The sequence below is a fragment of the Stegodyphus dumicola genome, chromosome 8, assembly GCF_044657685.1.
Source record: "Stegodyphus dumicola isolate Sdum_Otavi_A_Nest chromosome 8, ASM4465768v1".
Lineage (NCBI taxonomy): Eukaryota > Metazoa > Arthropoda > Arachnida > Araneae > Eresidae > Stegodyphus > Stegodyphus dumicola.
Window position 1 is genome coordinate 91,246,333 of NC_140775.1, and position 16,633 is coordinate 91,262,965.

At 31.1% G+C, this 16,633-nt stretch overlaps 1 protein-coding gene across 1 annotated transcript in view; it reads right to left on the reverse strand.

The window, feature by feature from the left end:
• Positions 1–16,633, reverse strand: part of LOC118186358 (uncharacterized) — a 111,806-nt gene that overhangs the window by 82,184 nt on the left and 12,989 nt on the right. Inside the window, exon 4 of the mRNA XM_035356436.2 lies at positions 5,532–5,615. Within this exon, the coding sequence (XP_035212327.1) occupies positions 5,532–5,615 (84 nt within the window). The remainder of the gene's footprint in view (positions 1–5,531; positions 5,616–16,633) is intronic.

Below are 16,633 nucleotides of genomic sequence, written 5' to 3' on the forward strand. Positions count from 1 at the left end.
AAACAGATCTTAAACAACATATTTATTTACATTACATATGTTGGTTAAGATCCATCTTTTACAATTATCCCTGTAATATCCATCTTTTCAATAAACATATAATTCTCATTTCTTATTCTTGTTTTCAAAGTAAGCATTATCCCAATTTTTTTTTAATTGAGCCATTCTATTCTGATTTACTATTTATTGAAATATCAAGGTTAAGAAACATATTGCCTATATGTAAAATACTTTTAACAGCAAGTTGTCCTATAACAGGAAAAAAATCTATATATTTTTACAGCATGCCTAAATAATTTTAAAACTTTAAAAACTAGGAAAAATTCAAACTTAGAATATGTTGGTTTTTTATGATGCAGTCTTTTTAATTTTGGTGTTATTAGTTTTCAGAACTAAAGCACTTAACAAAGTGTCCACACCTTTAATCAGAAGATTTTTTTTTAGAAAAATCTTTGATTATTATATATTCTCCCATTTTTTCAAATGATGGGGAATAAGTTAAAATCAAAGCTTAAGATAATTTGTAATGCTTTTAAAGAGATTTTAATCACTGAATATAAAAAATGGAAGCTGTTTAAAGAAGTCAAATTATTAAAAATATTTTAAACAAGCCATGTTAGTACAATGCAAGAAAATATGCCATTTCCATGCCCTGTGTTTGTCTAGTCTTACACATCATTCTGATGATGAGTCCACTAATTCAAAACACATAGTGCATGATCTAAGTTAGAGTCTTCAACCCATGGCCTCACATTTGCATTTGAAGAAAAATTGAAGAATTTTAAGAAATTTTGATTTCAAGAAAAATTACCTTGTCAGCTTTTTGCCACAAAAAAAAAAAAAAAAAAAAAAAAAAAAAAAAAAAAAAACATTTTTTTTTTTCTCTTAACCTTGATATTTAAAACATCTTATTGACATGCCTGATATTACTTGAGATAAAATTTTCTAAAAATGACGAATTTTTCAAAAATTTCACTTTATTTTATGTTAATTAAAAAAATAAAAATATTGAGTATGTATAACGTCTCAATTCCATAAAAAGGGTAGATTATCTCTAACAGGTTTGCAACAGATGTCAATCCTTCATCAATACTTTGCCAAAGGTGACCCTGGGCGTGCCTTTGGCTACTGTAGAGGAGAGGGGGGAATAAATTAATATCCTGTTTGATTTGTTCACAAGCAGATTTTCTAAAGTCAGAAGAGTTTATGGTTTTTGAATGAGTTCACAACGGTAAGTCGTGATAACAAAAAAAGAAAAATTGAAGTAAAAGTGCAATTTTTTTCAAGAAAAGTGACTAGATCTTTATTTTTTTGTTGTACATAAGGGTAAGATAGTTTGCTTTATTTGCAATGACAGTGTAGCTGTGATGAAGGAATACAACATTAAGAGACATTATGATACTAAGCACAGTGAGAAATATTCTGCATTGGAAGGTCATTTTTGAAGCAATAAGGTGAGTGAATTAAAATTAAAACTAAATTTTTAGCCGTCTTTCTTCACCACAGCGAATAAAGAATCTGAAAATAGTGTTTGTGTTAATTACATGATAGCAGAAAAAATTGCTAAGTGTGGAAAGCCCTTTGCTGAAGGAAAATTTGTAAAAGAATGTCTTCAGATTGCAGGTGATGTGCTTTGTCCATCACAGGCTCAAGTCATATTGAAAATTAGATTGTCTAGTGTGACAGTAGCGAGATGCATAGAGAATCTCACAACAGATATATTCAGTAAATTAAAATCCCAAATACAAAAATTAGAGTTTTATTCTGTAGCGATGAATGAATAAAAAACAAGCAACAGAAACTGCACAAGTTTATTCATGGCATAGATAGGGACTTAGCCAGTGTCATTGAACTTAAAGGTACAACATGAGGAACAGATATGCATTCAATTTTGACACAAGCTTTAGATAAATGCGAGTTAGACTCAGTAACATATCTGCTATAACCACAGATGGTACTGAATCTATGACTGGACAGAAAAAATAGGAGTAACAACATTACTCAAATCTGATGTGAAGGCAAGTGGAAATAATACTATGATGACTTTCCACTCCATCATCCACCAAGAAAATTTGTGAAGTCCTCAAATTTTGAACATGTAATGAATGCTGTTGTAAAATTGGTTACCTTCATTCGGTGTAAAGGACTTAATCACAGGCAATTTCAACAGTTCTTGAGTGATTTGGAAGCTGAATATGGTGACGTTGTGTATTAGGCAGAAGTACTTTGGTTGAGCCAAGGAAAGATGCTTCAGCAGCTTTTTTCTTTGAAGAGGAAAGTTCAACATAGGATATATTTAAATCTTTGAAGAGCAAAGTTCAACAATTCATGGAATCTCAAGGGAAATCTATTCACAAGTTCAGTGATGTGAAATGGTTGACAGACTGTATTTCTTGTCAACATTGCAGGTCATCTCAATGATTTGAACTACCGCTTACTGGGAAAAGATCTACTTGTTCATAATCTTTATTACTTTGTGAAAGCTTTTGAAACAAAATCAATCCTGTGGGAAAGTCAGTTGCTAAATAAGAATTCCATTTACTTTCCAAAACTGATGGGGGTATGTGAAGAACTCTACAACATGGAATTCAGATAATTATGTACTATACATTTCAAATTTGAAAAAGGAATTCAAAAGCTGATTTTCCAATTTCCGTGAAAGTGAAATTTTTATGAGAATGTTCTCCTCGCCATTTTCAGTAGACACTGGAAGTGTTTCACCTGAACTTCAATTAGAATTTATAGATTTACAGTGTGACTTTGCAGTAAAATGCAAGTTTCTTGAAAATCCTACATTAATTGATTTTTATTCGAAGTACATGATCCAGGAATTTGTAAACATGCACTCTTCATGTCTTCTATCTTTGGCAGTACCTACATATGTGAACAGCTTTTTAGCAAAATGAAAATCCTAAAATCAAAAACAAGAACATGACTGACTGCTAGACATTTGGAGGAAACTTTACAAATTGAACAACACACATTAAATCGGATATTGAAGGTTTAATCAAGCAAAAACAATGCCAAATTTCACATTAAAACTAAAGTGACTACCATCTACTGCCAGTAATGTAAGTTTTTCTTTTTTTTTTTTTTATTGTAAATGCATTTTGTAACATCGTTCTGTACAATCATCTTTACACTTTTTTTTTTCATAGTTAAAAAAGGTTGCAAAACATCTTAATTCGATTGGAAATTCTTAATTCGATTTAATGCCTAAATGGAAAGCTGTTTAAAAGCATTAAGCATATTTTAAAACAGCTTTAATCCTTATCTTATTTTCTAATCACCACACTAGTTGATGTAATTTTTTAAGCATTTGCAAAGTTTTATACATTTTAAAGGAACCTGCTGATGTACATGACCAACATGATCATATCAGTTCTTCAGGCTAACAACATCGCCATTTTTGTATTCATTCTTTTTTACAGTATCCCTCATTCCAACAATTTTTATAGACATATAATAATATTTTTTGTCTGAAACTCTATTTTAAAATATGCATTTATGGAATATACAGTGCAATGGAAGAAACTGCAGCAACATTTCTGGAGGAATACAATATAAATAATTATTTCCACATAATCAATGGTAAAGAAAACACTGACCAAATCGTTTAGTAGACGGCTGGTGCACAATGGGGAATTTATGCAATTTGTGGATGTTTATTTTAGACAAAACCAAATTGCTGTATACATGGGGAGATGAACAATTGAGAATTTCATGAAAAATTTTAAGTGTTTTACTTTTTAATGTACCATGTAATCCTTATTTAATAACTGAAATTTCTATTTTATATTGTTAAAGCTTGTTCTGTTTTGACATGCTCATGATGTCTGCTACAGTTTACGATAAATATCTATAGTTTGGAAATCTTAAAAGTCGTGAAAATCTACAGATAGTATGTGATAAATGACCTTTTGCATTTTCATTTGTGAAAAAAATGGCCAAATTAGGCCGAAATGATAGTGTTAATACATACGAGGTCTGTCCTGAAAGTAATGTGGCCATTTTTTATAAAGAATTTTATTGAGCTGATTCCTACAATTACTCAATATTCATTGAAATACATCCCTCCTGCTTTAATACACTTGTTTAAATGCAATTTCCATGCTTTATATGTGTCCTGGAAGTCCATCACAAGGATGTCCCTTAATAACCTCATTGTAGCTGCCTTGATGTTCTCCAAGATCCCCAAATGCTGTCCTTTGAGGGAATTTTTTAATCTTCGGTCTTTTTAATCTTTAAAAAAGAATTTGGGTGGGGACAAATCAGGACTGAAGCAATGCAAAAGTCTCTGACGTTTTCTCAAGTTTGAAACAAAACTTTGCATATTGCTGCTCAAGAGTTTTTTTCCATCTTGATTTCGACCAAGCACTCACACAAGGGTTCACTGAAACAGGCACTTTGATGCACCTGGAGCTCAGAGCCAACTGGTGCTGATTTCGCTGTGTTCCCAAAACTCTACCCACCCTTCAATGCAAGCAGCAACACTGTACGAAGTATAGTTGTGGCAGAAGAAAATGAGATACTATAGGGTGATTTTCCTGCCTTCTTAGCATGCAGTCCTGGCGAAGGCATTGCTCATTTTTCATGTCTCCTGCTTCGAAATAACCTAATGCCTCTAGAACACTTTAAATAATTTTTAGTTAGATGAATCATTTGTTAAAAGCTAAATTTCAATATTTATTCAGCAAATTATTCCTATTCAATATCAAATTGCATATGTATTTAGGCAGTGAACTGTTTCTTAAAATTTTTCAATCTTATTACAATTTACAGGTGGTAAAGATAATCAAATATAGTTGAATCATCTTGATTCAGTTTTCATTAGATGAGATAATTTCATGGGATTTCCAATGTTTTATTTATGCACTATGATACAAGCATTAATGATACAAGATTATTTCATTTTATGAAAGATGTGTTTAAATATTTGCTTGCTGTTTACCTTCTTTTATTATAAATATATAAAAAATATATAAATTTTTTTGCAGAATCAATAATAAGCATAATAAAAAGGTACAGATTTACTTAATCAATATTTGTAATCCTCCTACTGTCATAAGTCTATTAGAAAACTTCATAATTCTAATGCAACAATATCTTAACTATTTTAAAGCTATAAAATAAAATAATGTAAAAATACAAATAGCTGTAGTTGTTACAGTATTACAAACACAATATAACAGTTTGAAGAAAACATTAATAACTTTCAAAACAAGAAACTTGAGATATGAAAAAACTTGCCAAAATAGACAATATGTAATAATCAAAATTAGTTTTCAGTTTTAACAGCTACAAATAAAAGTTAAACATGACAAAATATTTTAGATTTATATTATTTGGAATTACATGTTTATTTTAGACACAAAATATACCAAATACAGGTTATGCACTTCATAAATAATAATATTTAAAAGGATGGAGGATTTTATGTATCAAAAACCAAAAAAGGAATACCTGTGTTTTTGAAAACACTACAAGCATTTTATTGAAAAAATATAATGAATGTTAAATTGGTTACTTACACTTATTTTAGTAGTTGTCTGAGTAGCTGTAGACTCTGTTTTTGTGTCACCATGATTTGAATCATTAATGTTTTGCTTAAGAGACTGCAAAATTCAACAAGGCATATTAGATCGCAATAATAGAAAATACATAAGAAAATAAAACTTTTAGAAAATGTAATACTTAATGGTTTGAAAATTTTCTTATTTAACCTTCAAACTGGCCAAGGGTTTCAATCTTAAACCCTAAATTTCTTAAAATTGCCCCAATAAAGGGGTAGCTTCTTGATTTCAATAAAAAAAATATCCCCATTAATTTATACCTAGATTTGTGTACTTTTAAAATATTGGCTTAATTTCTTGGATTTATTTTCAGATGTAAGTATATTTATTTTCTTTAAAACATCAAAATATTCTAGAATGTACATTATATACACACACGGGAAGGGACTGGCCAGTCAGAGGGTTAACCTTGCATGGAAATCATTTTTATTAAATCATTCATCTAATTCAGACATTAAAAATGTCATAAGTATTTACACAGTACTTAATCTAGAAAACTTAAATATAATTAAAGAACAAATATTTCTTTCTTTCACAACACACAACTACAAAATAAGGTCAAAACAGTCCCTTGATTTAAAAAAAAAAAAAAGAAAAAGAAAAAAGAAAAGAAAAGAAAGAAAGAGAAAAGATAACATAGCATATATATAATAGTTCACTATTTGAAAAACTGTTCACTAACTATCAATGAATAATGCTTATTATGCTTCTCTGTCTCCATTCCAAAATATAAACACCTATCACAAGTTAACAATATTATTTTGATTATAACATTTTTGCGCTTCAATTCCTATTTTCAATACTTCTATTTTTGCATTTATTAAAAGAAAAATTTCAATCTTAGTTTTCTAGGCTAGTTTACTATGAATGTTCTGCTCTTTAAATGTATCAATTTGATTTTGTTTCTGCTAGAATATTAGATTTGAGAAGTGTTCCTGATTAATTCTAAAATGTCCTGCATGCAGACCTTTTTTTTTAAAGCTTTTTTTAACTAGAAGACATTTTACTTTCTTATGCTAATAAGTATTCTGGTGGCTCATAATATTGTGCATAATCAATTTTATATATATTTTTCCACTCTGATACAATCTTATGACTTCAATAATTTAAAAGTGAAGGCTTATGCTAGAAATATTTTATACAATAAAACTAGTTGTCTGCAAATATTTCAGTATTCAATATTTTGGTACTACTCTTATATACACCCTCAGGTCGGCAAATGTGGCGATATGTGTTTTGCACTGGTTTTTGGTACAATTGTTTGTTCTGCGATGGTTTTTAGCGCAATGTTGTTTGTATGGCAACCTTTTTTGAGATTACAACTTAATTTTGCTGTAGTGGTTTTATTTGTTGATTGGTTTGGTAGGCGTTTTGAAATAGCTTATGACTGTCAGCAAAGTTTAAGATTTGGACCACGGTTTTCGTGTAGTAAGTTAACTTTGGAGAAAGTTTTTATCGTTACTTTCAAAATTTTTAATTGCAGAAAGGCCCGTGACACAGAAAAATGGTGGCATTTTTGTTCACAGACGTTGTATGACTAGCAAAATTTTATTCATGAATGTATGCTGGACTTTGTATGCTCTGTCTCTCAGAAGATGGGGGGAGGGAGGATAAAGTGGTGGAAATTGATGAGTTTGGCTGATGTTTGAAATTGATATTTCTGCTGTTTAAAGAAGCATTCACAATGGTAAGTGCATTTTATTTTATTACTGTTCTTATTTTATACAATGTTATGCTCATTATTTCTCTGCTATGAATTTCTGTCATCATCTTTTTTTTTTTTTTTTTTTTAATTGTTTGTAATTTATTTTATTTTGTTGATTTGTGCGCAATGCAGAGGCTGTGCACGATGCCTAGATTGTGCAATTCGATGATTTTTTTCAAGTTAAAACAGAAGACTGTGTGCATGGTTTCTTGTCAAATATTTTTGGTTAGAAACTTTATGCTTTTGCTATCAAAGTTTTTTTTTTTTTTTTTTGAATTTTTTGCGTCAATTGTATGTTAAAAACATAGTTTTCGCATCGTGATTTTGCAGACATTTTAAGCTTAAAGTTTGAAATGTAAACAAAAAATTTAGATAGTAATATGGTGCTGTTGAGTTTCTCGCCAAAAATCATTGGCTTCACCAACCGAGGGCGTATGTAAGAGTAGTTTGAATATTTTAACTAATAGCTATTTACATTGATATGGTTTCTGTATTTTACTTTTGTAAAATATTATTAATAATTTTTTAGAAATTTGTAATCAAGAACATCACTCTTTAATATTACAAAAACTTTAAACACTTTACTATTTAAATTTCACAAACAGATTCAGTTCTCTACATAAAATTTCAATTCTTAACATCATATTTTAAAGTTCAGTTCCTATTCTAAAGCTTCAAAACACATTTTACTACACACTATATTACACTAAAAGTTTCAATACAATTTGTAACAAACCATGAACAACAATTAATTATTGTTCATATTTTATTACATATCAAAATTTCAACTATACCTACTCTGTACAAAATCATTCTCTTGAAATTGTCATAACATATTTTGCTGAAACTGAAAAAAGATTCAATAAAATAGTGGTCCAGAAATCAATAAATAATTATTAGAAGAAACGTTTAAAGTAGCTTTTAAACAGTAGTAATACAGTACCATAATGTGGTATTTTTAATACATTTTTCAAACTGCAATAATAAATTGTAATATTATACTTATATCAGAGCCACGCCTAGGTATATTTTTACCTGAAGCAAATATGTAAATATGCGCACTTATTCAGAAGGTGTTTACACATTTTGAGAACTATTTTTATAAAGAACTTTAAAAAAAAGCAAATGATTTTGGAATTAAAATTTCTGGCAACAGCTTATTATTTACTGGATATGAGGTATTATTATGAGGGTATTTACGTTATTAATGCCACTGCAGCTGCAGATTTGGCGGTTTTTAAGTGCTGCCAATCTACACTTAAAATTTTTGCGACAAATCATAAGTTAAAACACTGTATTTAAAACAAAAACACTTTCAAAAATCAGAACACTTTATTTAAAATCTTATTTAAACTTTAAGTAGTCAATCGGATTTTGGTGGAAAATGGGCCGATATAGAGTTTAACATAGATTCAAAACAGTCTCCATTTTCTTTGACCTGATGCTGTCGCCATATGAACTCTGCTAAATATGATTCTAAATGAAGTCCTACTGTCTCCCCCATCTCTTGTTCCTCCATTTAGCACTACCCCACATTCTCTCAACTGTTTGTGTATGAAATCCTGCATCAGGATCAATAAAACTGTATTTATGATTAACTTTGTAAGGATCTTAAGTTTTACTAACGTTTATTTTATTTTAAATCTTTACTATCACTTCTTATTTTCTACTTCCGGCCAGAATTATAAGCGTTAAGGTTTTTATGCAAAGTTTGTCTGGCGAACGCCAAGTATTTAAGTTGTGGCCTTTTGCCAAGCGAGAGAGAGGAAGCAGTGAGTCAAAGCAGGCCGCTTACCTTAGAAGTTACGCAGTTGCTGTTTGCCTTCCAGGCCAGAGGTTTTAATCCTCTTGATAAATTTAAAATGTATTGTAGAGTTCACAGTCTCTGTACTACATACGCTTCCTGTTATTATAAGGCCAATCTTCCACGTTTATTATTCTAAAGTTAAATTAGAGTTTAGTTTTATTTTTATACTTTTACGTTAGACCCCAAGTAGCGGGTCAGTGTATTCCGAAGTACGGAAGTTATTGTATATAGAGAAAAATAAAGGGTTTTGTATACCCTTTGTGTGTATCCTGTCTATTTACCACAATTAGTGAACATAGCTTTAGTAAGCTCTCTGTTCCGAGTCAGGTCCTTGTATGTTCCCGAAGAAGGTAAGAAGGAACATTGACCCTGATAACTTTAGCATACAGGAATTCTTCTTTTTCTATTCTATTTGTTTGGTAACCTTTTCAACTGTCAGAATAAATTGTGGTACCGCCTGCAATGTTTTCAATAATTTTATTAAGAAGGGTAGAGCCAGTTCTATAAGGAACAGTGACAACAAACGAATCTTTTGTCTCTCTACATATATAACCAAACACCCATTGTTTGGGTAATACTCGACAACATGTACTTTTATGCTTAGTAAACAAACTTTCATCAATTTCCACAATGCAATCTGGTCCACCTACCTTCTTGTTTAGTTTATTCGCCATATCCAAGACACATAATTCACGCATGTAATTGTTCCAATCTATAACAGTTTTATCCGATAAATCAAGTTGCTTTTCGCAAAATTTAATCAATGTCAACTCCTCGCACCAGCAGTATATGAATCTCAAAGCTGAACAAAATGGAATTCTGCTTCCTTCAAACCAGTCGTCTTTTCTAAGTCCCACTTGTTGATCACAGTCTTAAATTACATTTCCAAAATGTATGTTTACCAAAATAAAGTTTCATATCATGTGAATTGGTACATTTTCATTTTTTGGTAACATATTTCGCTCCTGAAAAAATAAAATTGCATCTTCTTCTGTGTTTGGTAAATCCCAAAGACGCATTTTCGTAGCACTAAAAAATGGCGTCAAAATTCAGCAAACAAGGCAAAAGGGAATTCAAAAGATAACTACGTACGAACAACAAGATTGCTCTTTATTGGCGTATCAGCACAACTTCTGCTGTGGTGGCGTTAATACGTAAGTATCAAACTGGATAAACATCATCTGCTATTTTTGCATTTATTCTTGTTCAAAACTGTCATATGTAAACAAGCTGCAGACAGAAAGATATGCTTTTGTGTTTTCTGGACAGAAAAAAAACCTATTTCATAATTCTAAAATGTTGTGAAATGCACAATATTAAAATTTCTATGGCAAAATAAACAACATTATTAATCGGAAAAACCATCATTCATTACTTCTACACAGGACAATGACTCCCTACAAACACTTGAAAAAGGAGTAATTACATTAGTGCAACCACTTTGGAGAAGTCTGGAGATTTTTTACAAAAGAAAAAGGTGATTTGGTGAATTTTCAGATTGCAACTTACAATGGATATGGTTACTCAAAGAACTGCTATGTGCATGGTTGCCAGAATTTGGCAACTTCTACCAAGATGGTTGCAATTACACGTAAGTACCTAAAAAGGTACATATTGCTTCTAATGTTCCTAAAGTTAAATCTCTGGCAAAAAGAAAAAATCTGCCAATGCAGAAATCAGTTGCAGAATTCTTAAAATACACCTCTAGCAAAAAAAAAAAAAAAAAATAATAATAATAATTAAAAACAAAGATTTGTGATTTGAAAAAGCTAAAAAACATAATGTTCACCAGCTTTTGCTGAGACATGTGGCTCACTGCAGAACAGTTCATAGAACACTGCATAAAAACTATTTAGAAGGTCATACATAGAAACGTGACCCTTGATGAAGCATTGGTTTACCTAAATTAATGCAACAAAAAGGGGTCTGCTTATTATTGAAAATGAACACATAAAAATTTAGAAACCTGGTTCCATAAATACAAAGAAAGTTTCAGTAAGGTGTTTATGATTGTCAAAGGATTCTATTACAATTGGAAATTAAAACTCTCCAAAAGTGATACTTCATCAAGATAAAGTAAATCATGATGCAGTCTTATAATCCAGAAAGAAAAAAAAAGTCTTTCAGATCCCACATTTAAAAAAAAAAAAAAAAAAAAAAAAAAATTACTCTTTACATTCTAAACATTAATTAAATGGTCTCAAAATAATCTTAAAAATGTGAAGCCTCTGTATATAATAAATATGAACTGCATCTTTGTATTTTTATATTTAACAGTTACCTACAGTATAAATAACAGCATAATTATTATATTTTAATCATAACTGTATGTAGTGACAAAATTAGTATGTGATAATTTATAATTTTTTTTAAAATCTGCCCGGTTATTTAATTTATATTCTACAGAGAAAATAACGATATTCCAAACAATTCGTTTGATGCTTCTTTCACACTAACAACAGTAATTGCCAACATTACAAATATTCTGAACATAATTTCTGAAATCAGATATGATTGAACTAAACTGTATTCTTCAATTTTCTTTAAAAGATTTGATTTTCCTTTAGCGGTCAGAATCACTGAAATAGCCTGTGCTCTAAATCTAGATATTTTTAGTGGATTATATATACAGCATTTATATTATTAGGATATTTAAAGGCAAGGTAATAAGCTAGTCATTTTAAAAATATCTATGCATCCCTCCTCTTAAGCAGACAGCCTTACATTGTTTGCAAGATTCAACCTAACATAACAATTAAAATACCTAAATCCCATGAAATTAATTTTTGATCAGTCATAAACTGGAAATCAGAAGCTATCAAATATAATATTTGATTTCTTCATTTTAGTTATGAGAATAAAAAAGATTTCTTTCATTTCTACTATCTGCAAAAATACTCTCCGAAAGCAATAGTTTAATTTTAACAATCTGAATTTCTTTTCATTTTCTATTGATATAATTATACACAAAGCTAATTTTTGTATTTATCGAGAATATTTTCTCCCACTTTCCTGAGAGAAACAGACAGTCCTTCTATTATGTTTGTTTGGGTTGGATCCTAGCAGAGCCCACTGCCTTGGCGCGAATGATTTTGGTTATGGCACGTATTGATGTGTCATGGGCTAAGTCAAGGAAGTGTGCAATGCCAAGTTTGTGCAATTTTCACATTTTTAAGTGAAAATAGGTCGATATGTACATGGATAGCAAGTTTGTGCAATTCTTTAACTTGTTATTTTCAAGTTCGCAGTTTTGAGAAACGGGCAAAGCAGTGCGCACTTTCCCAGTTTGTCGCCAAGGGTGTGGGCTCTCCTAGGATTTCACCAATTGTTTGTTTAATACAACATGATAAACATACAAAAGTTATTTGCTTAAGGAGAGGTAAACCTTCATGAAGGATTTACAAAAGGGAAAACAAGCAAAAATACAGGAAAACATAGGGAAACAACAAAAGCAGTCACACAGCCAACCCATTCGTAGATATTCAATACTAGCTACAATCCTCTATTAAACATGCAAAATTTATATATTTTTCTAATTGACTACAAGATTATTTACATTTTCTTTTCATTGTAGTATTAAACTCCACAAAGATATACATAAAACTTCAATTTACTTGAGGCCTAAATAGGTTCAAGTTATCATAATGATTTATCATTTGATGCTCTAAATTTGAAATTTATATAAATGGAAAATAATAATAATGAGTGAAAATTATATTAAATACAGTCAAAAGTCGTTAATCCGGACTCGTCGGGACTTCGGCGATTCCGGATTATCGATTTTTCCGGATTATAGACCATCAGTTTAAATCTCGTAAGATGGCATGCAGAAATTCTAAAATTAAAAATATGAAACCGTAATTTATGAAATAAAGAACAATTATGATCTAAAGGGTATCAAAATTTACAAAAAAAAAAAAAAAAAAGCTTAATATTTATTTGTTTACTTCTCTCAATGTAAGTTGTTTAAGTTGCTTCATTTTATGTGATAATACTTTCTCTTTAATTCTATAAAAAGACATAATTTCTTGTTCAGTAACAAAGTTCTGCTGTTCAAGTCCTGTTAATTGCTGTGCTGAGATTACCGACTAACTTGTCAATCAAAATTTTTTCGTTTTCACTAACCTCTCTGTCACATTCTTCATGTCTTTATCCATTTTTTGCAACAATTCCACTTTTTGTTTGTTGGACATCGAAACATACTTTCGTTTTGTAGATCCTTTGGAAGTTCCAGCATCGGAAATTCTATTTGACATAATCGAAAGTTCAAGTTTACTTTTATAAAATTGCTCTTACAGTCTGCAAAAAATAATAAGCCTGATCCAATTCCAAGATTAAGGAACAACACAATCTGCAACATTAACTGAAATAGATAATTAGATAATTTTAGCTTACACCATCCGTTATACATTAAACGAGCTGGCGAAAACGTATTCTGCACTTGCACACACGCATATGCGCAGTAGTCAAGGTCTTACGCGCACGCGTAAAACGCCTGTGCGCATGTGCCAACGCGGCGCATGCGCAGAAAGTTTTTAGCTTTGAGGTCCGGATTATGGGTGTCCGAATTAACAACTTTTGACTGTATGTGGTAATGGCTTTTTTACTCATTTTAAATATTAAATTGTTAGTAATTAAGTTTTTGATTTGATATGATTAACTGATTAAAGGAAAGCATGGGAGTTACTCCCAGTGCTCAAGAACATAGCCTGCTTTTTATCGATTCAAATTACATCTGGCATTCATGTTATTCAGATCACATTAAAGAGCTTTAAAAATAAAATACAATTAAAGAAGATAAAGAGAAATATTCATAACCAGATTCATTGATGAATGAAAGATTTTCCATTTGCCAACAACAACCAGACTTCAGCCTCTATTATTTGCAGTTACAGAGTTTGTTGAAAGATCATGCTAATCAAAAGTATGCATCTTCTATGTCAGCACTGAAGACCAGCATAATACAGCATGACTCTTAGATTTCTCTTGAGATGTGACATGTAACAATTAATGAAGCAATTTTACAATCTCAAAACCTGATAAACCAGGGATAAGCAAACTTTTTCGATCGTGGGTCAAAAATAAAAAAAGTTTGGCGGGTCAAGATAAATTTTTCTAAAATTTAAAAAACAATTTACAAGTATTATAGTTTAAATATGTTAATGAGATGAATGAAATTGTGATTTCATTTTTAAAAGTTCCTTATATTGAGGTTCGAAGTGAGATGTACTGATTCTATGGAACGAGGCTACATGCTCATGCATCAGTATAATGTTGAAATAATTCTTTCTAAGGTTTATAGTTGAAAACGCTTGTTCACATATATAAGATGAAGCAAACATAGCACTGATCTTCTGGGCGTGAGGTACTAAATTTGGGAAACTTATATTCTATAATGATTTGCAAAACTCTAACTTTGGCATATTTAGACACAACCTGCTTGAGAAGATAGTTAGATTGAAACTCAATTAATTCAAGCTGCAGTTCTGACCTCACTGCTTCCCAATTTATGTTGAAAGGCATGGTAAAAACATCCAATTCTGTTTGAATGGCAGTGAAATTTTGAAATCTGGTGTCCAAATTTAAAATACAGTTTTTTTAAACCATCTTCGTAATTCTTAAGCTTCTCTTCGTTTACTGAGGGTATTAAATTTAACCTCGGGAAATGGGACTCGTTCTTAGCTAGCTGCCCAGTAAACAGATTAAGTTTTACTTTGAAAGCTTTGAGATGGTCCCAGATACCATCAATAAATTGATTTTTCTCTTGCATCTTGACATTCAAGTTCAACAAAGAAGTATAACAAAGAAGATCTATGAAAAAGGCAATGCCCGAAACCCATTCTGTATCTTCTAACATTTTGCACTCCACAGAACACTGTTTCTCATGAAGAGGACGAAACGATGTCCTCTTTTAGTTGCTTCTTTGAAGACTGCTACAGCTTCACTGCAGATGAGACACACTGGTTTATCTTTTACAACTGCAAAAAAAAAAAACATATTTCCGAGTCCATTCATTGTTAAATCCACGGCACTCTGAATCAACTTTATTTTAGTAGCCATTTTGGGGTTGAAATATTTTATGAATAACCCAAAGCAAGCACTAACTACGCTATACTTTTAATAATTTCACCACTATTCACAATGATGCTATATGTCCGCAATCTTTCCATATGCAATCAATAATATCAGAACTCACACCAAAAGAAAAAACCACCAGCTGGAGCTTAAAATGAGCGGTCTGCCACGTGAGGTCTAATTCACTTATATTGGATTCTCATATGTCTGCTCCCCGAGAAAGAGATAGCTTGTTGGCGCCAATCTACAGCTATAACTAACAAAGAACTTCCACTTTTAACACTTTACCGATTGAAAACTGTCTGTGCTTGCTATTTCAGTCGATTTATGTTTTGTAGAAGAAAAATAGAGAAAGTAAAAAGATCATCAGTCCTTTGAGAAAAGAAACGGAAAAAAATAATATTTAAACAAAGTAGAAAAGGAGATGGATATATACCATATTTGATGGCATATAAGACGCACCCTTATTTAGAAGGCCACACACAAGGAAAAAAAAGTCCCAATAGTCCATGCGACAGTGCGGTACCACAATAACTTAAAATGTGGTTTCTTTTAGTTCTCACATTTCGTAAAAGCCAAATCATTGAATGCAATTACCAAGCATATTTTTATTAAGGAAAATTAACAAACGGCAAGTTATTTTGAACATGATATGTAAATTTGAATAATGAATAAATGAATGAACGGCAAGCAATCAAGCATAATACAAAAAAAAAGCAGAAACAACAAAACACAGATTCAAAGAAAATGTTGCCTATCATGAAATTAGACTTTAACCAATTTTAAAAACCATAAAAATCCTTTTCAATATCATCATCATCAAAAACGAGAACATCGTCATCACTACTGTTTCTGTCATCGCTAGTATCACCTTCTTTGAACAATGCATCGTCTCCTGTTCCGTCAAGAGCATTACTGATTCCGCACTTCTTAAAGGACTTAACAATTACTTCAGCCTTTACGTCCTCCCAAGATCTTTTTACCCACTTGCACACTTGTGAAATAGAGGGCCACTTCATTCTACCATATTCATCCATATTTCCTATTTGACCGAGCTCAAAAGAAGTTTTCTTGCATGCATTTATAACAAACCTATGAAATGCTAGTATTTTTTCTTCATAATCTGCTGGCATTTTCTATGCGATAGTTGTTTTTGTGCGCATTGATAAGCCTTGCCTTTTCATGAACCTGCAGCACCAGCCCTCAGACCCTGAAAAGTTCTGATTCCCATGTTTTTCTGCAAATCCTTTGGCCTTATTGATTATCATTTTGGTTGAAACACTTATCCCAGATTTCCTCTTATCTATCACCCACATTTTTACGGCATTTTCAAGTTCAGGCCAAGATAAAACTGGGCATCGAAAGTTATGTTTTTGTTTTTTAGCAGTCTTCAGTTGATCTTCCTGCAGTTGCCAAGTATGTATCATTTTTTCGATAGGTGGTGGACCGAAATGCCTTCCTGCTGCTTTGTTT